The sequence below is a fragment of the Melanotaenia boesemani genome, chromosome 10, assembly GCF_017639745.1.
Source record: "Melanotaenia boesemani isolate fMelBoe1 chromosome 10, fMelBoe1.pri, whole genome shotgun sequence".
Classification (NCBI taxonomy): Eukaryota; Metazoa; Chordata; class Actinopteri; order Atheriniformes; family Melanotaeniidae; genus Melanotaenia; species Melanotaenia boesemani.
In genome coordinates this window covers 9,311,810-9,338,946 of record NC_055691.1, presented here as the reverse complement: position 1 = coordinate 9,338,946, position 27,137 = coordinate 9,311,810, and the positions used below count along the sequence as shown (strand labels likewise).

At 40.4% G+C, this 27,137-nt stretch overlaps 1 protein-coding gene across 7 annotated transcripts in view; it reads left to right on the top strand.

Annotated features, from left to right (window-relative positions):
* Positions 1-24,929, top strand: part of znf423 (zinc finger protein 423) — a 177,248-nt gene extending 152,319 nt beyond the window's left edge. For all 7 annotated transcript variants that reach the window (XM_041997579.1, XM_041997577.1, XM_041997578.1 and 4 more), the window contains 2 exons: positions 3,780-3,895; positions 24,006-24,929. In XM_041997579.1, the coding sequence (XP_041853513.1) occupies positions 3,780-3,895; positions 24,006-24,035 (146 nt within the window). In that variant the 3' untranslated portion in view covers positions 24,036-24,929. The remainder of the gene's footprint in view (positions 1-3,779; positions 3,896-24,005) is intronic.
* Positions 24,930-27,137: the final 2,208 nt, after the last annotated feature.

Sequence of the window (27,137 nt, the reverse complement as noted above, 5' to 3'; positions counted from 1 at the left end):
AGGTTTGTTGGAAAATAAAGAAGGTTTGGTGACCTGGGCGGATGTTTAAGTAAATCATTATTTTCTACACAACAGACTATATATATATATATATATATGCAACTGGTTTAAAAATTATGACTTATTTTATTTAAATTGTGTCTGAGATTAGATGCCTTCCACATTGTTATCAGTGTGAGAGCCAAACGCAAAATGTAAGTTTTATTTGCAGTGAGACATAAACGGCTGGAGATACAGTTTATTGCTGAGTTTATATTATTAATTTACTGCACGTGTGAAAGAGTAACAGAAATCATCAAAATGATAATATTGTTAATAATAATATTAATTAAAAATTTAACCACTACTGTTGGTATTACACCACTACTTCTACGTATTGAAGTACAAGTACTTTATTACTGTACTTAAGCTAGTTTTTTATGTATCTGTACTTAAGTAGATTTAGTTGTGGATACTTTTAGCTTTTACTTCTACATTTTACAGTAACTATCTCTTTCTACTTCGCTACATTTCTACAGTGCATCATATGTCACAGTCGCATTGAGGGATCTACTGATTGACTTGTTTTAATTTATTAACCCGTTACTCAGAACGCTGTCTAAAATGATCCCATATTTCTTATAGTGAGTGCACTGATTCACACTCTTCATGTCATTCCCCAAGTAGTCCGTTCACTTATCTAACAGAAATTTACGGTAATTTGGATCTAGCATGTTGCTAGGCAACACCTGCAACTTTAAAGTTCTGTTTGCTAGAGGGACTATTTTCTCGGCAGAAGCCATGACAGGACAACAAAATCATTCAAATGAAATACTGTGCGAAGTTTCTTCTATAATTTTGCTAAGTAACCATATAATAAGTGGGTTAATGTTGTTTTGTCCTGAACGGATTTACAAGACCAAGTGAGGAATTGGTCCATTAAACCAATCAAAGCTGGCAGGTAATGTTAGACCCTCCTTCACCTGCAGCATCAGCAGCACTAGCCAGTGGTAAAAACACCCAAAATGGATTCTGGAGCCAATTTTATTCAGTTTATTACCTTTGTTTTAACAGGAAAATGCTTCAGATAAACTGATCTCTGTTAGGAGCATGGCCTGGCCAACATGGCAGCAATAACACAAACAAGAGCAGGTTTACACAGGACAGTACATTCCACAATTCCTAACAATATTAAACACACATTAAAACAATATTAAAACAAAAACCATCCCCCTGGTCAACGCAAAGCACCTGCGCATCTCCCATATCTCCCATCAACATGTGTGTGACAAGAGTTTTAATTCAACAAGGGTCTGAAGCTTGATTGTTTTTGAAGCCTGTTCCAAATAAAGGGAGCGGAGAACATGAAGGTCTTCTTCCCAAACTCAGTGCAAGTTGTTTCTTGCTTTAATGGCATTTAACTCTGCAGGTCAGCGTTAAAAAAAAGAAAACATCATTCTGGTTCCCAGAATCCCAGCGAGTCCAAGTGTGAACTGTGTCACAGAAGGTAAACACAGTAAGATTAATTACCTTTCAGATAACAGAGATTTTTCCAGCTTTCCCAGTAGCATCATCTGTACCACTGTTAATTAAAATGGTACTATACACATAGTCAGCACACTGAATCATACTTTAGACCACCGCAGTAGCCTGTACATTCAGCAAGTACTTGTTACTAAAGTAAAAAAGTTAATGTGGTACTTTTACTAGAGTACATTTTTGTTAGTTTATTAATATTTTTAGTGCTGTTTGAGTACCTCCCCCACCCCTGTGCAAAGGTAAAAGCTATGTTAAAAGTGTTTCTATGGCAACCAAGATGATGCTTTCTCATTAGAAGCATAGACGCAGCTCATAATGGGAAACTGCTCCAGTTCTGGCCCAGAGCAGCATTCTGTACTGTGCTGCAGAAACAAACGGCTTCACTATGAAGCACCTAAAACTTCTGCAATCCACAAGAGCCCACACAAAACGCTGGATGACCAAATCACATTAGAAACTCAGCCAACACCCTCCATTCCTCCGTTGCTCCCTTTCCCTCCCTCAGTTGTTGAGTTTGTCGTGCGTTGTGTACCCCCCCTCAGGTGCACAGCAACGCTTTAAACTTTAACTTTATTCCTTGGTGGCTTATGAATTAGTAAGATGGGCACCGCTCCTGTGGGGAGGCTTAATAATTCAGCACAAACACTCACAGCGAAAACTAAAAGTTTACTGCAACAAAAGGGAGAGAAAGAAAAGAAAACAAGGCTGGAGCGGAAGCTGAAAAAGAGGAAATTATTTATTGATAAATATCGCATTCTGCTGAGAATAGCTCTCCTTTATTTCTCCTTTGTCTTGCTCCTTTATTTCTCCTAATGCTGCCTCCTCATCAGCCTTTTTTTCCATCTCTGTGTGATTTGTTCATCTTTCAGCCACAGCTGATTTGCAGAGTCTCTGCAGAGTGGATCTTAATGAATCTGCAGTGTGCTGGAGCCATGATCCTGATTTCTGTCACTGTACAAGACAAATATCAGACCATGTGGAAGATATTTTGATGGTTTGATATATTTTGATCTGGATTCAGCACCACCAGTCTTCTCTTGTGGAACTGTGTAAAGGTCTTTTGGAAACCCTAATTTCTTTATTGTGTTTTTTTTTTTTTTTTTTTTTTTTTTTTTTTTTTTTAAATAAACCAGGAAACAACAATTTATTGAAACATACAAATAAACACCATCTACATACATATACTTTAGACATCAGACATGATGTTTCCAGCTTCAGCTGTCAGATTATGAGGCTAAAATGATGTAAAATGAATGTATGAATAGATACAGCAGCATAAAGGCCGACCAGAAGAAGAAAGCAGAATTTATTACTAACAGGAACTTTGTAGAAATAACACACAGAGCAACAGTGACCAAACCTTTTCTCATCTGGACATCATTCTCTCAAGTCTTGGCTTTCAGGAGAAAATAATATTGGCACAGAAACAAACACACAACAGAAACTATTTCCATATTTCCACTTTTTCCTCATTTCCAGTTATTTCTGCTACTATTTACCTGCTATCCTCACTAAACCAACTCCAGCTCAGCTGCTTTGTGGCACCACCGTGCATCAGAAACGTCTTCTTGGCTTTATTCCAGCCATAGAGGAGCATTATTTTTCTTTTTTTCAGACACACATAGAACTTTCTGCTCACTGGCTGATCTTTGGCTGCTCCTGAGTGGACATTACCATCGTTTAACAGGAAGTGGCTTCATCATCATTTCCAGGTCTAAATAGAGGTCTCTTAGCAACATAGTAGTGATTAGTGATCTTTTTATGATGAAAATGTTATAAATAATGCTGTTATCATGGATCATTGTAGATTTTGCAGATAGAGTTTCTAAATGAACACTACATTTAGTGGCTGAATTGTAAACCTGGACGGGGTTGTAAATGCCTGGAAAACGTGCGTAGATCACCCGAAGAGTAAACTATCCTTCACAGTTTACCCCACAGAGCTACACACTACCATTCCCTAGAATCTGTTGATGTAAGTGGTAGGATTCAGGGCGTTGGAGACCTTCCGGAGTTTTAAGGGTCAAATCATAAGTCTTGCTGCTTGAATGGTTCACATTCTTCAGAAAATGGTAAAAAACAGAACATGTTCAAAGAAAAACTTTGAAAGGCCTTTAAAAGGTGGAACAGCAAGCCTGCTATGAGAAAGTAGAACTGGACCAGGACTTTTACACAGTCTTTTATCTTTAATGTCCATTCTTGTGTTTGGAGACTGGTTTAATCAAATTAACTGTGTACATTTTTTGTTTTTCTTTTTCCAGTGTTTGTTCAGGCAAACAAGCTTCAGCAGCACATTTTCGCTGTCCACGGTCAGGAAGATAAGATCTACGACTGCTCCCAGTGTCCACAGAAGTTCTTTTTTCAGACGGAGCTACAGGTAGGAGCCTTCAGCTGTCTTTCATCACACTGACCTGATTCTCATGTTCTGGGTCAGCTCAAAGTTGTTCAACCAATGCCTCTACCCAACCCAAACCGGAAGGGAACAGTTAGTCAATCCTCTTTTCTTTTTTCCTTTGCTTCCTTTATTCCTAAACCATCCAGTAACTTCCACCAGGAGCTCCCCCTGATATTTACTGTTTCCTTTCAACTCTGCTGTCGCTCTCTGTCCATGTCTGCTCAGGAGGTCTTGGCAGGATTCTGGCAAACCTGATGTCATTAGTGAAAGAGATGAGTGGATATAAGTCACCCTAGAGTAGGTCCTGGGCCAGCTGTGGTCAGGTCTGAGATGATGTAAAGCTGTTGTCTTCCATCTCTTGTTCAGGTCAAACATCAGTCCTGTTAGAGGTGAAACCTGAAACTCATGCCATCACATGTGGGGGTGAGCATGGAGGACAGCTTAGCTTTTGTTAGATGGCTCAAAGTCTGCTTATTATTTGGATCCAAAACTCAGCATAGAGAACAGGGGACACCAACTCCTATCCAGGTTTTAGACGTTTCCCTGTTACAACATACCTGATTCAAATGAAGCGGCTTGTTGTCAACTTCTGCATCAGCCTGTTAATGAGACATTGATTTGAATCTTCCTTCTGGGGTTGAAGCTGGGTTTAATCAGAGGTCCCTCAGGGCAGGGTTTGCACCAGACGGGGTGAACTTGGTTGAGGAGAAAGCTGATGATGAGGTGGAGAGTAAAGATACCTCTCACCCATCACACGCCCAGCTCAGACTCGAGGAATAACCTCACTGATGGATCCACTCGTGGCCGACCCTGCAGGTCACGACTCACTCTTCATCTTCAGAAACCGTTTCTAGTGGCAAGAGTGACAATAATTATAATAATAAGAACTGCTGTGGTGATTATTTCATCCTAATGAGGTCAGATTCAGCCCCCCCCCCCCCCACACACACACACACACACACACACACACACACACACACACACACACACACACACACACACACACACACACACACACACACCCCGGCACATAAAGTGGCGATGATGTAGTGCCAGAGGTGGTGGGCATATGGCTGGCTGGTCCATTTAGCAGCAGGGTGACTGCTGGACCCTGTCGGTTAATGTCCACACATAGACCACACTTACACCTCTCTCACACACACACACACACACACACACACACAAAAATCTCCATCACAGCTGACTTCTCCCCTGCTGTCTGATCCTGTCACACCATCCTCACAGAACTGAATAGAACCAGTTTTAGGAAATGACTTCAGATCGGATGTCTGTCATTATTTCCTGACGTTTACACATCTGAACAGAATAAAACAAATAGAATTTAATTAGGGAGGAAACATAGTTTTGAAACAATCAAAGTACATACCGCAAAACCAGATCTAAATATCATCAAACACACCTACAGGTAATGGGTACAGCTTTGTCTAATGCTACTTTCATGCTCATTTCCATTAAGATGGAGTTTTTATAGTGAAGGATTCACTCTTCCTATCATAGACTATCTTAGTCTTTACTTCTTTCTGGATCCGCATGGTGTTTCTAAGGTGAATGTGGGAGCTATCCCTGGATCCCCCTGACTCTGAACATTGATAGAGGTGTTCATCATCATCATCGGCCAATGACTTCCTGAGATATTTACCTGGGTAACACCTCTATTAAAACACCTGGAAATCAGCTTCCTTTTAGACCAAAATTATACATACAGCCCTGGTAGTTGTGAAGATATACTTTTGTATACATTTATTTTGTGTATGTCAGTTTACACAGGAAGCAGAAAAACTGACCTTGGCAAGAAGAGATTATATTAAAGTTTCCATTAAAAAAATAAATAAATAAAAAGGTTTACCTTGTACGACTGAATTAGATTCTTAGTTTAGCATTTTTCTTCTAGTTCCTCCTTAACTGCTTCACTCTGCCTGTATCCACCATCTTCCATCTTGTTTCTTTCTGGTCCTGGCCCAAGTGTGGGAGTGTGTGGGTGCGTGTGTGTGTGTAAAAACTTGCAGCCTGAGCCTGACCTGCCACAGCTCCGTGACCCCATGGGAGGCCTCTCTAAGTGGGCTAGACAGAAAGGCTGACTGAGGGAGATGGAGAGCTGCAACCATGGAGGTTAATGCGAGTCTTAGCTAAACTTGCATGCGTGTGTGTGTGACTGTGTGTGCACGGATATGCAGGAGAATGTGGAAGAGGTTGATTTGTGTGTGTGCTTGTGTGTTTTAATGAGGTGGGGATGGATGGAGAAGGCTGGTTGGCCAGCTAGAAAAGGCTTTGGCCTCTTTCAAGCCCTCCGAGGAGTTACATGATGCCCAACACACACACCCAGGGGTCGCTGCTGCGTGGACACGCCGCTGCATCATCCTTCCTCCCCTCAGATTTCCCTCCTTCAGCCCCACTTTCTCCATCTGTGCCTGCCTTTGCATACAAAGCTCCTCACGTTGGTTCAACCTCCGTCTCAATCACTCGTCTTTGCATCTTTCTGTGACACACACAGTTTCTCTCTCTCTTCCTGTCTTCCTCCCTCTCTGACTCCCCCTCCGTCCCAGAAGAACCAGCCCCTATGCATATTTTAGCCTCTCTCCTCTCTTCCTCTCTTCTGTGCCTCTCCCCAGCGTCCCATAAATAGTGCAGACGTAAGCTGGTAAATAAGAGATGTTTTGGTGTATGTGTGTGTGTGTGTGTGTGTGTGTGTAAATAAGAAATGCTGTGGCCCTGATCAGTGAGGTCCTCCTGGATATCTCACTCTGCCTTTACTCCCTGACTTCACACACAACTTTTTCAGTTTCACTCTCATCTCCATCTTTTTTTTTCTTTCTTTATTTCATCATCTCTTTTTGTGAAACAGTTTTGCATCAAAACATTTAAATTATTAGAAGTAAAGGTCATGTTTTTGCATCCATAAAATATTTTTAAACACTGTTAACTAAATTATTTCCTGTAATATGAATCAGACTTTTCCGAATTTCTTCCTTAGCCTGCAGGGGGTGCTGTCCAGCAGCTTCTCCCCTGCACCCTTCATCCATCACTCTCACACTCCTCCTCTCACATCTCCCTTTTTCTGTCTCTGCATCTGTGAAGCTACACCATTTCCTTTAGCTGTGGTAAATATTTAAGGACTGTGAGATGGGAGGAGCGCTGGTCAGAGGGAGGAATGGAAGGATGTGTATGTGTGGTTTCCTCAGCAGGATTTACACACATGTTTTACAGATGTTAAAATTTTAAGAGTCATAAATATAAACTAGAATGTAAAACAATCAGTTTTTCTCATATGGACACATTAATAAACATTTTAAGAGACAGTTATGCATGCAAACAAGAAAAGGTGATAACAGAAGAGAAAATGTGACATTTAAGGAAATGTCTGAAGCTGGAGTTCATTGCTGGTGCAAAGCTCCCGATCCAGCTCTTATTTCTTTATATTTCTCTTCCCAGCAGACAGACTTTGTTGAGTCTTTGAAAGTGGTCTAAGTTCTCCAGACTTTCTGGAAATCTGTCAAAGTTTGACCATTTGACCAAAGGTTATTTTGTTTCCAGTGCATTTTATTTTTTATATTACATTATAAAACACATGGTTGCCAATGTGCTGTATAAAAAAAGCATCACTTTTTAACACATAGACAAAAACATTCTTCACAGCCATAAATTCTACAATTTAAAAGACTTGAGAAACAAAATACACTAATATGTTTAAAATATACTAAAGAAATCTAAAAACTAGAAAAACTAGAATACATTAAATACATGGAATACAGTAAAAGCAATTAAAAGATTAAGGGTGAATTCACACCAACCATTCATCTGTTTGCTCGTGAAGTCCGCTTCGTTTGGGGTATTGTGAATATGCAAACTAACTCTGATTCGAATTACGGATTCTGGTTTGCCTACAAAACAGGATCTTTCAAGTGGGCCGAATACAGGAAGCAAACTGCAAAGCAAAGTGCATTGTGGGTTCTGTGCACGGCATTGTGCATGAGCACATATGGCATGATGGGTGGTTCTGGATGGGAGGAAAGTTCGAATAATCAACCTGAGACCGATAAGACCGATAGGATCTGGTGCAGTTCCGTGTTTGGCTGTTAGAATAGAATAGAATAGAATGCTTTTTATTGTCATTATACACATATACAATGAGATTAAGCCATCCCCAATGTCAGTGCAAAGAGAGCAGTATAGAAGATAAATAAATAAATAAAAGATCTAAGGTATAAAATATTTACAGAAATAAACAGATGTGCACACTCGAGTTATTTGCAGATATAAGTATGAATTGTATATACCTGTATACTATACATGTGTATAGTGTTCGAGCTGAAAATATATAAATTACACTGAAACATAAGTCAGAAAATATATTGCACATTCAAAGTATTGTTGCACGTATCATGATATGTTGTATATGTCACATGACAGAATGTATTGCACATGTCATTAGTGTCCAGAGTATTTCAGATTTGAATTCCTACAGGAGTTTAGGGCAGTTATTGCTTTTGGAAAGAAACTGTTTTTGAGTCGGTTTGTTTTAGTCCTGATGCACCTGTAGCGCCTCCCAGAGGGCAGCAGGGCAGTTATGTTGTAGAAGCAGAAGTTGTTCTGCGTTAACCAATAGATGAACCAGATTTCTTCTTCGTGGCGTGTCCCATCTTCTCCTTGGAAGAAGGAGAGTGGAACGTGTTATTTAAAGGGTCTGATTGGTTTGAGTCGTGCAGTGTGAACACAATCTCGTTCCAGAAGAATATTGGACCCCCCCCAACTGAACTACGTTCCCAATCAGACCAAGTCTCCAAGTCTAGCGGACTATCCTGCTGTGAATGCACCCCAAAATGCACTAAAAGAAATGAACAGATTAAGATTCAATAAGGGAATTTTCAAACTTTAAGAAATTAAAAGGCTAAAAGAAATTAAAATATTAAAATACAGTAAAAGAAATTACAAAACAAAAACTATTTAGCCCTTTAAAGGTTACGCTAAGAAAAAAACAAGAGAAGAATTTTTATTTGCATTTTTCCTTTTCCTTTAGACAAAAATAAGCATAATGAATCAAAATTTTTAGCAAATAGTTGAGCTGACCCTTAAATATATAGTAACTGATACGGACACCGCTCATTGCTGACACCTGTGGCTCGTCCTGTATGCAAATGCCAGGCCCTGATGTCTGTTCGAAGTGGCTAGATCCGATGCACCCCCGGTCTCCTCCCCGCTGATTGGCTCATCACCCAGCCAACCACTTTGCAGCTTGCCGAAATCCTGGAAATAAAGGACTGCTGCTGTGTTCATTCTGGAGGGAGAAGCTGGATAGAACAGACGGCTTTCCCTCAGCTTGGCAAAATTGTGGTTGCGTTACTAGACTGTGTGTTTGCTGTGCTTAAATTGGTTGCCTTTTAGTAGGTTTCAGCAGGGTTAAACCTGGCTGTTTGTGTTTTCCCTTGTGGAAGTAATTGTAGTCTTGTTTTGATTGGGCTTTACCTTCGTGTAGCACACAGCTTGTTTTGGCTGTGTTTTGAGTTAGTTTGTGTTCTGCATTTTGATTCAACCTTCGTGTTTAGATATTAGAGGACAATGGACAATGTTTATTACATTACACTCTTTAGCCAGTTGAAACGTGCGCCGTAAGAGGGTTTCTTTCTTAGGACAATGTTGGGCTAGCTTAGGCTATTTGGTTGTGAATGTATTTAACTTAGATTATTGTGACTGCTGCACTTGTGTTATTTAGTTAAGTACGTCGGTTTATGTGCACTCTTTTGTTTGTATAATCTTAGTTTGGTTTATCCAGCGGATTTTGAGTAAGGTTTAGTAATAACCTTTTGGTGTTTCTTTCAGCAGTTTCACTAACCCCAACACTGGATTATGTTTGCCACCTGGTTTCAATTTTTATTTATGCTCACAACAATAAAACCTGCTTTGTTTCACTTTTACATCTGTCCATGGCACACCTTTTGTTACTCCCTCCCACACCCCTAGAGTGGGACATAACAGTAACAATAAGAAAATGCTGAAAATTCAAAACAGTAATGAGATAACAAACAATTACTTCTGGCATTACACACCCAAACAAAGTGTTAGATAAGGTTCGGAAAGGTTTATTTCAACAAATTTGTAATAAAATTCATTGTAGTCAGTGAGAAATTTGCTCTACCAAACGGTAGAGGAGGCTGTTAAACAGTTACAAGACTAAGATACAGTAAAAATAAATAAATGGCTAAAAATACATAAAAAGACAGAGACCAGATAATTCACATGCTGTGCTAAAAGCCAGTGAGTAAAAATGTGTTTTAAAATGTGATTGACAAGTGTCCAGAGTGGTTGCCAGTTTGTTAAGCAACTTCCTACTGGTCTATGAATCATTCAGGCATAAAGCAAACCCCTAACTCGGGGGATGAACCAGAATTGTGTCGACACATAACAAACAACTTAGTAAACAATGAGATTATAAAAAATAACCCATCTAACAAGCTGTTAGATGGAAACTTGGCTTATCGCAGTGTGGTGAGCAGTGTGTCCTTAACCCTTTACTCTGTCCCAGCTCAACAGTGGGCTGAGATGGTAGAAATATTTAGTACTTTTTCATCATTTTGTCATAGAAAGAGTTACCTGAATGTTAACTCATTGAGTTAACTCAATGTTTTATATTGAGATTAGATGATTTTTGTGTATTTTTGGGCCCAATATGTTATTAAAGCAGGTTATAGTGAAGAAAAACAATTGGTGAAGTTTTTCTCAGCTAAAACATCACCTGAACACGGTTCCAGTACAGTATGTGCTTTTTGTTTATTAAGCCACTTAACTCTGACTTATGAATCCTTCAAACATAATAAAGCTGCCTAACTCAAGGGAATAACCATCAACACATAACAGATGATTTAAATCTTATCATGCAAACTGATCCAAACGTAAGACAGTTTGACAGATTTTAGCATATATCTTGAATATATTTAATATTTTATTATTATACAAATTTTTTTTATGTCTAGTCTCTATTAATAAATTGCTTTACTTAATTTTTTGTAAATTAAGTCTATGTTTTGAGAAACATAGACTTAAACCATGTACAAACATACAAAGCACAAGTCCATCAAGGCTTAGTCGTCCTGGATCTGGACCTTCAGCTGATCCATCTTCTGTTGACCAAGGCCTCATCAGAAATAGTATCCATGGAAACGTGACGGACAAGAAGCCATTCTTAAGTAAGGGAAACTGTTTAAATAAATGTCTGACCTATTTCTGGTAATGTTCAACCTCCTAAGACGCGAGCTTTGCTTTGACTTACATTTTAGATTTCTTTTAGTTATCTGTGGTTAGGATGAACCAATAAATATAATAACCAGATATTTTTCTCTTTTTGAAAAAAATATGTCCACACATGTGGAGACTCGGTCTGAGTTCTCTCAGAACACAATCAAGACTTTGTAACAAAAGGCAAATTTATTTACTTCCATCCTAAACACTGTTTAGAACCATTTTAATGTCACTGTTGCTCATAACTGTTTCCATTTCTTAACACAGATATAAAATAAAATACATTTCACAAAAACAACATCCAATCACATCCTAAAACCTTGACATTGTGCTTCTACTTTATTCTTTTTTTGTAATGCACCAAAACTACAACTTTTCCAGACCACGAGGGTCCTTTTTGTCTGTGGGAACAGGTAATAATCAGTTTATCATCAGCTGTGTTCCTGATGCATTTAAACATGAAAAATCTCGACCCAACTGTTTTCTCTAACTACAGGCCAGTATCTAAACTAGCTTCTTTCTCAAGAGTTTTATCGAAAGTAGTCTTTAATCAACTCCAAAAATTTTTGGAAACACATGACATTTGTGAGGAGTCAGGTTTTAGGTCACGCCACGGCACAGAGATGGCCCTTTTAAGGCTTTTAAAGAGATTATTTTAACTGTAGACTCAGAGAATTCTGTTTCCCCCCACCCCCCCAAACCCCATAAAGAGGGGCTCATTCCTCTTCAGCAGCCCCTCTTCATTTTGGGGTTCCCCTGGGGTCCATATTGGGACTTTTGTACATATTGCCATTAGGTTCTATTTTTGTTAAGCAGAACGTACTATTTCATTGTTTTGCTGGTGATTTACCTCTACATGTTTACACCACTCATTCAATCATTTAAATATTTGTCAAACACATCTATTTTTTCTGGACTTCAACTGACTGAATATGAGACGCTAATTATTTTTTGAGAAATATTAACTCTGTATTTAATTTGTTATTGTTTTATTTTCTTTACTACTTTATGATTGTTGGTGTAATTGTGTACTCTCCTCACTGCTTCCTGTTGTGGAGGATGTTAATCAGCATCCTCTACGGGGTCGTCTAAACAGCTGCTCTACCGCTGAGTTGAGTTGAGCTGAGTCTACTACACGTTCATTGTAAATTTTTCTGTTATAAACTAATGCTTTCTTACAGAGTCTTCCCAAACATACGTTTTATGCTAACAGTGACCTAACATTTTTACATTTTAAACAGTGGCATACTAGATCATTACCGTCATAAATGTTTGTCAAATTTGTGTGCCATAATGAACAAACAACACTAATATGCATAACGTAACTAGAATCAACAATAAAATCTTATTAGATTTTTCACCTTGTCGATGTTCTGCCTGGGTGTGGCTGACTTTTCAGAGTTGTTCGCTGCCATCTTGAAATTAGGTTACTGGGTGTTTTGCTCCTCTGACACCACCAGGTGGCAGTATAAGCGTCCACGTTTGTGAACAGGTTACAAAAACGTCACCATTATGGTGGAGATAACCAACAATGTGCTGTCCACTTATGTGGACGCCAGGTTGGTACAGCTAACTCAAGAGTGCACTGTCAGTAACCATCATGCAGCAGCTGCTGCTTTTCCTCCACATCTGGAAAGTGAAATCAAAGCAGAAGAAATTAATAAAATCATTGCACAGAACCGCTGAGCATTTATGGATGTTGCCTGTTGTTGGTGTCAGAGCAGAATGTGTGTGTGTGTGTGTGTGTGTGTGTGTGTGTGTGTGTGTGTGTGTGTGTGTGTGTGTGTGTGTGTGTGTGTGTGTGTGTGAAACGAGCTGTGTTTAGCAGTCTGTCTGTGAATAATGTTATCTTTGTCTGAATCTAAGAGCCTCACTGTTCCCTCTAACTGAATTATGGAAAGGTGTGGACGTGGCTGAACTGGCAATAAGCCTTGTGTTTGTGTGTATCTATCTATCTATATATATATATATATATATATATATATATATATGTGTGTGTGTGTGTGTGTCAAGTCATAGTGTGTATTCTCTGATCCATGTATCCCTGGGCTCTGTGTGTGTGTGTGTGTGTGTGTATGTATGTATGTATGTATGTATATGTGTGCGTGTCAAGTCATAGTGTGTACTCTCTGATCCATGTATCCCTGGGCTCTGTGTGTGTCTGTGTGTGTGTGTGTGAATAGATGTGTGTGTGAATTTGATCCGTAGATCCCTGTGGCGTTCCAGGGGAGCGAACTCAGCTGCCCCAGTGCTCACTGGGAGACTCTGTGTTATTAGAATGGGGACCTGGGACTCACACTCACATATTTTTACCTCCACCAATCCCCCAGTCTTGAAGTTTTTTTTATTTTTTTTACCAGCAGTGAGAAGACAGACAGAAACAAAAAGAGATTTATAACCAAACGGTGAGGAAGAGGCAGACACAGATGCTGTTTTGATGGAGGATGATGACTAAGATTCATCTTCGTTATAACACTTAGGATGAATTAATACAATATTTCCCAAATGAGGTTCTTGGAGACACTCTAGAGGGTATGTGAGAAAATATAAAGGAGGGATAACTCGTTCTGTCTTTCACATCTTTCTTACTTAATACATGTGACTTCAGTTTGCATGATGAGGTGAGTCAGTTCAGTTGTAGGATTACTACACATGTAGAAATGTACACGTATGTACATTTATAAAAACTTATAGATCTGGGAAAGTTACTCAGATCATCATGTGACATGCTGGATTTTTCACTCCATACCTGGGATTAAATATTTAAAAATCTAAAAAGAAAAACTCCGGCAGCAGGCAAAGCTGTGTACTGACGCTGCTGCAGGAGCAGAGACTTGATCTAAGCTGCTGTGACTTCTAAATAGCTGTTTTAGCCTCAGTAAATAGATTGTTATGACGGTAACATCTAGCATCACCCCTGCTTTTTGTCATGTTGTCTGGGTGTGCTTTAACACTCCAGGTTTATCCACCCTGCTCCGCTATACGTATATAAAAATATATTCAGGCTGTATAAATTGAAGTTTAGATTTAGTCTGTTTCTGTGGAAAACAGGGCTATAATTGTTGCTTTATTCTTTGTTTTGTAAAACATAATTTGATTAGGGTTATTATTATTACACGCTAGCTATTGTTTTAGGTAGATATTTGGCTATTAAAGGAATTGAAGTTTAAATGTAGTGGTCAAAATGACTGCTGGTAGCCGTTTTAGTGATTAGTTATAGAATTGTGACCATTTTAATGTTAAAATAAAAGCAATAGCCTCCTATTTTTCATTGTTGTGGTTGCCAGTGTGATCTGTGTGTGAGCATGACGACAGAGGAGGAGAGTGTTTGGTGTTGGGAGCAGGAGAAGGTGAAGCAGAAAATTTCCGAACTGTGCCGTATTGTCATCCACACACCTGCTCCACCCGCAGTAATACATGAAGGCATAGTTATAACTGTTCATTGCTAAAACTAATAAAAAAACATGTCCTGTCAGCAGAGCTGGCAGGCGTTCTCGCGCTGATGTCACTTCTGTCTTTTTCCTCAGTCTGTCAGCAGCAACACAGTTTGGTCAAATTTGCCCAAATGGTGGCGGTTTCATGGTTATAACTATTTTATGCAGGCACACTTGTAACTGTAGATCATCAGGAATGACTTTTTGGTTTATAGAACATGGCAAAAAAAATTCAAAATACTGTCATGAGCACGTTAAAGGGAAAACTGTGGAGTTTTAATTATTTATAGGTTATTATGCTGTTATTTTACTGGTCCAGCCAACTGGAGATGAGATTAGACTGAATTTGGCCCCTGACCTAAAATGTAAATAGACACCTCTGGGTTAGGGGGCACTGGGCTGAAGATTTATTCCACAGGGAGTACAATGGGAAAAGTGTGAGAACCACTGAACTAATATAAAACCAAGAGAAGCACATCAACAAAACGAAGCAGCATTATTGGAGCGGACTGTTCTCTGAACACCTGAGCGGAAGCAGTCTTCATCCTGTTTCTGCGCGTTCTGCTTTTAAACCGAAGACCGAAAATCTTAGATCATCCAGACGCTTTTATGGCTTTTGTGTGGTTTGTACTTAAGCTTTGAGGAACTTGAACCTGGTAAAAGGTGATGAACACAGCTGGAACCAGTGAGGAAGGAACAGGATAGAAATATGAGCATACTCATTGCTTTGATGCAAGGCAGACAAGTAGGACGAAGAGGGAAGAGAAGAATTTCACTTTTTGCGCCAACACCTGGAGGGTCTCTTAACAGCTTGGGCCATGTTCCTGTCGTTTGGGTTGTGTGTTAGTGTGTGTATGACAGGTAGACAGAGGCAGTGTGTCACAGACTCTGCATGATGTCTATCAGTCCTGGTGAGTGACTTTTACACTTTCTGCACATCTGGAAAGCATCATATTTAGGACAGTTAAAATGTTCCCTGGTCAGCACATTAATAAGTGCAAATATTACAGATTCTATTTATTATTTATCTAATTTATTTTTATTCTTATATGTTTGACTTTGTTAGGCCTGGACACATTAACTCATTATTATTGGATTATTGCATTGATTGATTAACGCTGACACAATGATTTTATTGCACGTTAATGCAGGTCTTTCAAAGTTCGTTGGCCACTGCCTCTGAATACACATAAGCACCGTTTCTATAGTAACGGGTCTGGTTTGGCACAATATGGGTCAAAATCCATTTTTTGCGTTTCCAATTGCAAAAACTGGGAAGGTTACCAGAATATCCAACCCAAACAGTCCCACTTTTTGGGACCCTTCTGATCAGGTCCCAGTTTTACCGATCCAACCCAAAGGGGTGGAGCTTGACACGCTGCAATCTGATTGGTCAAAAGAGTCATCACTTCCTGTGCAGCTTGACATTAAGAAAAGCAGCAACAGCTCCATGTTTAAATATACTGTGGATATTTTGTTGTTTAAAGCCACAAACTAAGAAGAAAGAACACAAACTATAAGAGTCCACCATTCTCCCTCTTTGTGTCGTTTTCTGCTTCCTTATAATCAAGGACGGCGCCGCTATGACATCATGCTATTACATAGCTGACGAATCTATCGCTATCTACCAGGCTGGCTATAAAACACAGATCAGGATTTATTGAACCAAACTGTCCAGTACCAACCCAGACCTGCTGGTGGAAAGGGGCTATACAGACAAACCACAGGTCACAGGAGGGCAGTCGTACTGGTTTGGGATGGACATCATCACCAGTCTTAGTCTTTAACACCTAAACACCTCAATTTATTTACCTATTTTGGGTTTACATGCATGTGTTTAAAGCTTAAAGAGATTTTATATACATAATGTCAGCTTACTCTCTTAATCTGTTGGCCTCTATCAAAGGGCTTTAACATCAATCAAAGGGCTGTAACTGGCTATAAGCCTTTAAAACACCACAGTATGTTAAGGTTTTCATTGGCTTCACCGAGGAAAGTCCACTGGTATCATTCCATTTATAAATCTGTTCATATTCATCAGCCTTTTTTTTAATCAGATTATATCATATAAACAGTGTAGTTACAGTCGGCAGTTTGTCATATTTTCTGTTCTGTCGGCGCGTACAGAGCACAGGAAGAAAACTTTCTCCTTTTCTGCTCCATCATCATTCAATATTCTACAAAAGCACCTGAAATTTTCTCACATGATTCCATTTGCAGACTTGAAAGACTCACTAGTGACTTTGTGAGATCCTCCCTGAGAACTTGTTCCTGTTTTTAGGTTGTTTCCTAGTCTCTAGCATGCTCTGCATACATCGGCATGTTATTTTCTATTTCTTGTTTGTCTGTTTTCATGAACTGTTGTAAATTTTAAACGCTGTGTCTCGTTGGGAACATACAAGAGTGTGTGTTTAAATCTTTTCTCTTTCGTCAGTGTGTTGCGTCATACATTCAGTACTTTGTGATTTTCTGTGTGTTCAGTTTCAGTCAGCACACCAACAGCATTTTCTTTAGCGGGTTGCGTTACTGGTAGTGAATGATGGGTCCTTTCTGCAGGAGGTGAGGTCACTTCCTGGTTTGTGTAACAGCTTTCAGCAGGGAGCGTGAATCTGGTGGAGACTCATCCGTGTTTGTGTTTGACGTTGTGTTTAGGAGCTCTTGTTCCCTTCATGCTGCGAGTGTATTTTTGGGTTGTGTTTACCGGTCCAAAACATGGCTGGACGGACCAGTAGCAGCAGGGGAGTGGAAGTCCCCATGGGAGATGGAAAGGAAGGGGGGCAATCCAAACAGGATGTGGTCAGGGAGGTCACCCTGGGTGTCGGTTATCGTGTCTCGGCTGGACGAAGAAAAGAAGCTGAAGATGATGCATTGTTGTTTACAATTGGAGGAAAAGAGACAAAGACCATGGAGACAAAGATGGAGACAAATGGCAGACTTGGAGGGGAGCAGGGAATCCGTGTCGGTGGGATGTTGAGGGTAGGGGGTGCGTTTATTTTTGATCTACTCCCGAGGCAGCATCCTGTCCTGGACGGGTGGGGCTAAAGACCAGCCAGGGAGCAGAGGAAGAGGGCTAAGACAGTCCATCTGCTCGTCCCAGACAAACACACACACACTGAGACATAGACGTCCTCATGTTGTTGGAAGCGTGTCAAATCTGCACTATAAATACTCTGAACCCAGAGAAGACCACAAGGTAGCAAAGGTGATTTTTCATTTGCTGTTAAAAGCAGCGACAGAGATGAAACACACATATCTGACACAGATTCACACGCTGACACAGACTCTCGGCATCCTTCCAGCAGCAGCTCTTCCTCTTCCTGTGTCGGTAGAGACGCAGCACCTGTATTTTAAGGTGTAGTTGTTATATTATTACAGACTTCCTACACTCAGAATATGTTCTGATTAGACTTTAATCTGATGTCATATTCAGGTCAGATTTTCAACACAGACGGATACCTGAACGTTTCTTTGGTTTCTGATCAATTTTAACCCTTAAAACTTAATTTTTCACTATTTTTGGTCTGCCTATTTCATTTTTAAATATAAGAATGCCTGTAGAAGTCCAAAGCTTTTAACCTCAGTCAGCATCAGATATGATGTTTCCAGCCTCAGCTGTCAGATTATGAGGCTAAAATGATGTAAAATGAATGTATGAATAGATATAGCAGCATAAAGGCAGACCAGAAGAAGAAAGCAGAATTTATTACTAACAGAACTTTGTAGAAATAACACACAGATCAACAGTGACCAAGCCTTTTCTCATCTGCACATCATTCTCTCAAGTCTTTGATTTCAGGAGAAAAATATTGGCATTGAAACAAACACACAACAGAAACTATTTCCATATTTCCACTTTGTCCTCATTTCCAGTTATTTCTGCTACTATTTACCTGCTATCCTCACTAAACCAACTCCAGCTCAGCTGCTTTGTGGCGCCACCGTGCATCAGAAACGTCTTCTTGAGTTTATTCCAGCCATAAAGGAACATTAGTTTTCTTCTTTTCCGACACACATAGAACTTTCTGCTCACTGGTTGATATTTGGCTGCTCCTGAGTGGACATCACCGTCAATCTAAGCTCTCTGATTGGTGAAAGGTTTGAAAGGAAGTGGATTCATCATATTTCCAGGTCTAAATAGAGGTCTCTTAGCAGCATAGTAGTGATAGTGATTTTTTTTTATGATGAAAATGTGATAAATAATGCTGTTATCATGGATCATTGTGGATTACCAGATAGTCTTTGAAATAACACTACATTTAGTGGCTGGATTGTAAACCTCCTGGAGGTGATATAAATGAGTGGAAAACTTCTGTAGATCACCTCAAGAATAAACTATTCATCACAATTTACCCCTCAGAGCTACACACTACTGTAACTGGTGATGATTAAAGTGATAGCACTGGTGTGGGCGCTGGTGATCTTGCAGAGTTTTAAGGGTTAAAGATGACAGTGTTGCTCTTCCTCAGCTCTGAAACAGCTTGCAGCATCATCACAACACAAATGAACCTTCTTGTCTGTATGGTGAGCAGAGAGAAACAGAACAAGACAAATTAGATTTTTCTTATCTCCATCTCTTCCTTTCTTCTGTCATCCCCTTCTCCGTTTCCCCATGAGGCAGAGAGTCCGCGTCGAGCCCTGTTTTCTTGTCTTCCATTTTTTCTTGGCATTACGTGTCCTTACATGCATGAGCTTAGAGCTTGGAGTATAAGTCTGAGAATCCATTCCTGTGTGTGGCAGGGTTGCACATGGGTAATGCGACAGGGCCATATTTCCCCTGAGCCCGTGGCTCTGCAGGCTTTAGCCTCGCTCTCTCTAAGCAGTTTAGGAAAAACAATGACGGGCCTCGGTATCGACTGGTCTGGGCTTGGCTGTTCTCAGCACGCCGCACACCCCCTCTGCTACGAGCACTAAGTATAAAGCCAAAGCAGTGTTCATGTTAGAGAATGTAGTAGAACATCATGAATGATGAAAGGAAAGGTGGCCATCCTCCTCTTGGGTTGAGGGGAAACTTAATTAATTAATGAAAGGGTCAAATTTGTATTTAGTTCAAGAGATTCATCCCCTATGAAGATATCTTCTTTCACTCACACATACTCTGACATGTCCATAACACACTGCATGCCAAAGCATCAAACAACAGTTCATTTATCAAAGAGACAAACATAATAATGAGAGAGATTGGCCCAAATCTGAGTTGAGTTATCCTCATGAAACACAAAGAGTTTGACCCAGGTGTGATGAAACAGGGAAACATCTAAAACCTGCAGGACTGTGGCACACAGTATAGGGCAGTCTTATCTTGACTCTTTTTTTGTCTCTTGCTCTCTTTTTCTTTTCCTCTCTTCCTCCAATAATGTCTTCGTACATTTGTTTACACAGTTTGTATCTGTTTGCCAGCATGTGATGCGATGCGTAAAGCGAAACTCAGCTGCAACGTCACTCAGCATCCTGGATGAAGAAGTTTGGGATTGGCAAAATCGGATTGGTTCTTGAGTACACTTGTAAAGTGTTTTGTACCTATAAAACTGACTTGTACTTTCAGACTCTCAGAAATTAATCCATACTTGTAGATTTTTTTTCTTGTACTTGTTACAGTTTCAGATATGGAGGTAAAAGTTGCCTGCCTTAGCTCCATAGAAATGTAAAAGCAATGCTTCTCTGTCTTACTCCTCCTCTACTCCTTCACTCTGTCACCCATTTTATGTAGAATATATCAATTACTCTGCTGTAGAGCAGATGTCACACTGTGACACACACACTCTCACACACGATCGATTTCAGCCCTGCATAATCAATACTAAGCCTTCAACAACTACATAAATGAAGAGAAGTAACCAGGAGGTGTTTGTGTTTGTCTCTTATGAAGTGAGCTGTGTGGCAGGCTGTCATCTGTCTGTCCGCGACCCTCCTCTCATCCCTCCCTCTCGTCTTCTCCTTCTGGGCTATTTCCAGCAGTCCTCTGCAGCTCTGGAGGCTCCTCCAGGGAGTGACCGCGGCCTCCCTCCCTCCTCTTCCTCTTTCCTTCCTTTGCATCCCTCCTTCCTCCATCTACTAATCGATACAGCAGCAGTCAGACCCAGAGGGAAAACAAGTCTCACACGTTCCCTCTCCAGTTCCTTCCTACTTCCCTTTTCATTTTGCAGTCTTATTTACCATTTTTTTAAAGATCTTTTTTTTTTTTTATGGCTTCGGTTTTGGAGGTCATGCTTGAGGCGAGCATGTAAAGATAAAAACCAGACATGGATGCGTCCCCTTCAGGAGAGTGTCTTCCTCTGGTGGTCAGATAGAGAAGAATGAGGCTGACCTCTTCTGGCGGCGAGGAGAAATGAGCCAGAGGACGAGTTAAAGCGACAGAGTGAGAGGCAGCGGGGAGAGAGGAGGGTTTTCTATCATAATGGGGTCAGCGGCTCCCACTGAGATGTCCCTCCACACAAACCCACGGAAACATTCTCCTCTTCCTCACCGACGCGTTCATTATGTTGCTCATTTCACCCTTTCCTCTTAAGTGTGCGTTTGTGTGGAAATGCCTCTCTGGTGCTGGACATTAATACCCTTTGCTTTCCTCTGGATGGGCGAGCTTGGCCTCTGAAGCCTTGTCTCTCTCAAACACACACACACACACACACACACACACACACACACACACACACACACACACACACACACACACACACACACACACACACACACACACACACCAAAGGGCTCAACAAAACATGCACAGCAAGATAAGGCCCATAGAATGACAAATAAGTATTTATCAACCCCAAACCACGTATAATCCTTCACATTTGTGTCCCCATACAGCCCTCCCCTCCCCTCTGGTCTGTTCATCCTCCCATCCCCTCCTCTTTTTCCTTCTCTCATCCACTGTTCTTTTTTTGTCCTTTTTTTTTCTCTCCGTAGTGGGGCCTATCTGTTGGAAAGAGAGCGATTAATCTGAGAAAGCTGCTTTTAGTGGTGTGGAGGGGTTGTGGGGCGTTGATTGGGAAGATCTCACTGGGAATTGTGTGTGTGTGAGGAAGCGAGGATGATAGAGGAAGATTTCTGAGGGAATTTGTCTTTGTGTGAATGTGTGTGTTTTTGTGAGAGCGAGAGAAAGGTAGGAAATGTTTCACGGGGGGAAGCTGCACCATCTGGGGAAAATAAAGAGAGAGGAGGAGGAAAGCATCCTAGTGGAAATTTCTCTGATACATGCACACATTCCCAAAGAAATCATTCCAATCATCTCCCCATCCTCTGCACACACACATGCTGAGTATCTGCCCAGCTTTAGATGTAATGCTAGCTAAGTTCCAAACAGGCAAATCCAGATTATCATGAGTTCAGTTTCCCTCTGCAGCTGATAGGGAAGAGCCACAGAGGACACGCTGGGGTTGTGTTTGTGTGATCATGTGAGCGTGACGCATATTTTTGTGTGTTTTTCAGCATAAATCAACCCTTGACAGTCCAATTTACTCACATTTATGCTTCCATTCTTTCATTAAGAAAATTTAACCTATTATTAAGCATGTTGTGTATCTGTGTGTTTGTGTACCTGCCAGCCTCAATTTGCATACAAATCTGTGTAAATCCCAGAGTTTTACCTGTGGATCACTGCACCGGTCTCCCTTTGTGCTCTCGCTGCTGGTTTGAATTTTAATTCTTTTTTAAGGTGTTTTTATGCATTGTGGTTATGTGTTGATGCGTAGTGCGTTGATGCCTTTGGAGAGATGCGAGCGTAGGCGTCTCGGAGGTATGGAGATGCTTTCTGTAAAATATTAATCACAATATCAAAAGACACAAAGGTTTCACAGATCTGAATAAACACTGAGGCCCTGGGTTCCCAAAGAAATAAAAAGAAACACAACAAACACTAAAATGATCGAAATGATTTTGTTCTGGGCTAAATTACAGTCAAGTGTGAAAAGAAAATGTACCCTCAGTCAGTCTTAAGGTTTTTATCTGATCGATATCGAGTCCTAAAGTTACATAAATAAAACCTCAGATGTACAACAACATTATTAAGTCAAAATGAAGTGCTTCCTTACTGCTTCCACAGGAGTTAAGGTCAGTAGCAGCCAGGTGCTGCTGATCAATGCATCTGATTAACTGATCATCATCAGTGTGATTACCTCTATAATTTAGGCTGGTGTTAACACAGTGCCAAGGAGGAAAGACATCAGAAATGATGAGAGATCATTTCCAAATTATTTGGAGTCCATCTGACAGCTGTCAGTCTTCCCAGGAGTGAACGTTCTGTTCAGTCCAACATCAGACCTGCACTGCTCCATCACAGACTCTCCAGGCCTCACTTAGTGGGTTAAATGTTAAAGTTCAGGACAGTCCAGTTAGAAAAAGCTGAACTGGTACAGCTTGTTTGGAAGGGTTGCAGGAGAAACTCTTCTATAAGAACATGGTAGCATGGTTTGGGTAGGCAAAGCTGCATCTGAACAAACCACCAGGCTTCTGGAACAATGTCCTCTGGACAGACCGAGCAGGACCTGGACACCTTGAAGTCACTGAGTGGACCATGAACTTCTCTGGACAAATATTCCAGAGTCAGATGTGAGTCCGTCTGTCTGGCAGCTAAAGCTTGGCTGAAACTGTCTCATACAACAGGACAATGATCCCAAACACAGCAGCAGATCTAAACCAGAATCAAGGTGTTGACATGATCCAGTCCAGACCTGAAACTGACTCAGATGCTGTGGTGGGACCTTCAGAGACCTGCAGAGACAAACGCTGCAAACCTCAATGATCTGAAGCTACGCTGGAAAGAAGTGTGGATCAAAACTCATCCACAGCCATGAGAGAGACTGATAACATCATCCAGCAATGTAATGCTGCTATAAGAGCTTCTGTTCAATTCAGTTCTGCTTTATTTATAACACCAATTCATGACAAAGTCATCTCAATGCAATCTAGTTATTATGTACTTGATGAATCAGCTGTTGAATCTTGGGGTGGATTCAGTTTTTACGCTGTTTCTGCTTCGTGTCTGTAATAAAACTGAGGGACCAGGTGACTTCACAGCATCTTGATAAAACCTTAGAGCTGAAAAAGTGTTGTGATGTATGTATGGAAAAGAAAAACGTCCGTCTGACATGATCTTTTGTTGCAACAGCATCCAGAATTTCTGTAAAATGTGTTCAAAGTAAATCAAAAATCTTTGAATCTTCAAAATGCAGCACGTCGTAAGACTGAGTCCTTTTTCTTTTCTGCTCTAATGTTCTTTCTCTGGTGCGTATGAAGCGGCGAGGCCTCGCCGTCGGTTCTGCAGGAGGCGGCCGTGTTTCTCTTCCTTTCTGTTCTCCTGTTGGGTGGGGGGGCAAGTGGAAAGCACTATGCTCATGCAGCCCATTATTTCTCTCATCATGTGTTCTTACTTTTTCTCCCTATCTCTCCCTCTCCCTCTCTCCCTGCAGAACCACACACTGAGTCAGCACGCGCAGTGAGACCGAGGCCCGGCAGGATCTCTCAGCTCAGCCGTGCCCCCGACCCGGAGCCGGCGGGGGACCCCCATCTCCACATCACAGCCAATCAAAGTGTCATTTGCTACTCACATGTAAAACTCTAACGATCGCGCCACTGGGTGCGGCTATTAGGAGCAGTGGGGGAAAGGAATATTAATGGGATATGCTATTAAATAAAGAAAGGAAAAAGAGGGAGGAGAAAAGTGTAAGCGCTGGATGAAGGAAAGAGAAGGCTGAACAAAGGTATTGTACGTGCAGTATTTTTTATTGTCCCTGCCAAACACCCCCACCAGCTTTTCCCTCCGCCCCGTCTCTCCTCCTTTCCTCCCACCAAGTCGTACATTTCTTTTTTCTTTTTAACAAACAGAAGGAAAAAAATTGAGAAAACACCTTTTATTTTTGTCTTTTTTCTTCCTTTTTTTTAGTTTTTAGGAAAACTACTTTCTTGTCCTCTCAGTTGCTTCTTGTATTCATAGGTGCCATTTTTTTCTTTTTATTTTTTCCATATGAGCTAATTTTCTTTTTTTTTTCATTTTTGTACCTTTCATTTCTCGCAGTAAGTAGGTACTTGTGCTGTGTTGTGATTGTTTGCCAGTCGTAATATTCCTCCCCCAAGCTACCCTTTTTATGATTGTTATATATATTTTTCCTTTTTGTAATTACTATGAAAAAAAGACATGAAAACGAAAATAAAGTGCAGAAAAGCATACAGATGTTTCTTTTTTTGGATTGAGTTTTCCAGTCATGGGGCCTATAAACGGTTATTGTAAAAAATGAATATCATCGACTTCAGTGCGTCTGGTCAATGACTGCTTTTTAAATGTGAATTAACCAGATTGCAATAAAATAGTACAGGAAAAAGAGAAAAGAAATAAATAAAAGACAATAAAGAGTTTGTGTGTGATGTGAGTTTATTCTGAAGAAAGTGAAGTTGCATGTAAACTGAAACTGTTGCAGTTCAGCTGCAGGACTCTTCAGGTATGATAGAAATTATACCAGAGGAACGCTGCTTACAGGCACCTTTCGTTTCATCTGAGGAGGACGCGGTCGAGCATCAAGCTGGCGTCTTTAGTCCCTTTTTACACTGGACTTTCCAGCACAGTGGAACCATTACTGTGCACCCGGTTATTAATCTGTTTTTATGCTTCTACAGTGTAAAACCTTTGTGTCTGTTAGAAAAACAGCAAGCACAAATTTCAGTAGTAATACTTATGTCCTTCATACGATTTTGAGATTAAATTTACTGAATGTTAGTGAGATCTGGATGTGTTTTCTATATTGTGTCCTGTTTGTAGTCTTCATTTAATCATGGATATTTCTGGATAAATTTAAACCACTTCTGGCCCACGCAGTTTAATCCTTCACATAATCTCAATTTGAAAAAACTGAGAATGCTGCGTAAAGTGTAAAATAAACAGAAGGCAATGATTTCCAGATCTTATCAGCCCATGTTTTATTCCTAAAAGAAGGTTGTGGAAACATAAGTTTTACCATTTCATGAGAAATATTAGCTTATTTTGAATCTGATGGCAGCAACACATCTATAAAAAGTTGAAAAGGGCAACAAAAGGGAAATTTAAAACAACTGGAGGAGCTTTTGTCAACTAATTAGGTTTATTTGCAACAGGTTGGTAACATGACTGGGTATAAAAAGGGCATTTCAGAGAGGGAGAGTCTTAAACCAAACCCCAACAAGAATTGTGGAACTACTAAAGAAAAATCTTCATAAATCTACTGTAAAGTTTCAAATGGTTCAGAGAATCAGGAGGAATCTCTGTGCACTTGGGACAAGACAGTAGGTCAAACTGGATGCTGGTGATCTTTGCGTCCTTGGGCATCACACCATTAGACCCAGACATGATTCTCTACTGGAAACCACTGCATAGAGTCAGGAAGACTTCCAGAAATTACTGTCTGTAAACACACTTCACCCTGAAACCTGCAAATACAGGTTAAAGCTCCATCATGCAAAGAAGAAGCCAAATATGAACAGGCTCCAGAAACACCTGTTTTTTTTCTGGTCCAAAGGTAATTTCAAAGAGGGAGCATCCAGCTTGTTATCAGTGGACAGGTGAAAAGCTGTATCTCTGATGGTATGGGGGCTGCATTAGTGTCTATGGCGTGGGCAGCTTCCACATCTGTGAAGCTCCATCAATGCTGAAAAGTACATGGAGGTTTTAGAGCAACATCTGCTCCCATCCAGACAACGTCTCTTTCAGGGAAGGCCTTGCAGATTTCAGCAAGACGATGCTGAACCACATCCTGTATCCATCACAACAGCATGGCTTCACAGGAGAAGAGTCCAGCTGCTGAACTGGCCTCCTCACTTCCCCGTTCCAACTTTTTACAGATGTGTTGCTACCATCAGATTCGAAATGAGCTCATATTTTCCATGAAATGGTAAAATGTCTTAGTTTCAACATCTGATATGTTGTTTCTGTTCTACTGGGAATAAAATATGAGTTGAGATTAGAAAATTGCTGCACTATGTTTTTATTTACATTTTACACAACATTCCAGCTTCTTTTGGAATTGGGGTTGTATTTATATAATTCGATTCTCAGGCTGGATTGCTACAAACCATTTTCACTCACTCAGTCTCAGAATGTCATTTAAACATTACCGTTTCAAAACACACAATGTGTTTAGTTGTGAGTTACAACAGGTGAGATATCTGTGACCTACATGAAGATGTCATTTTAATTCATCTAATGTTTTATAGAAAGAGTTGTGCAGCTATACAGATAATTTGCTGCAGAGCTTCTAGGACATTGTGCCGGCAACAGCTGAATTCATAAATGTAAAAAATAAAAAAAAAAATTGAATTATGGAATTTACATAGTGCAAAAAAGGAGAATAATAAATAAAAGTAAAAAGGAAAGTAGATAAAGGAAAGATGAGACAAAGATAGAAAAATTCCCATCCATCCATCCAATATACTCCCCCCATCCCCCTACACCCTCCCCCTTCCTCCTTTTCCTCCCCCAACCACCCCATCTTCCCCCCACCCTCCCTCCTCCATCCACTCCCGCCATCCCCCACCTTCCTTCCTCCACCCACCTGTTATCCATCAATCCACCCCAT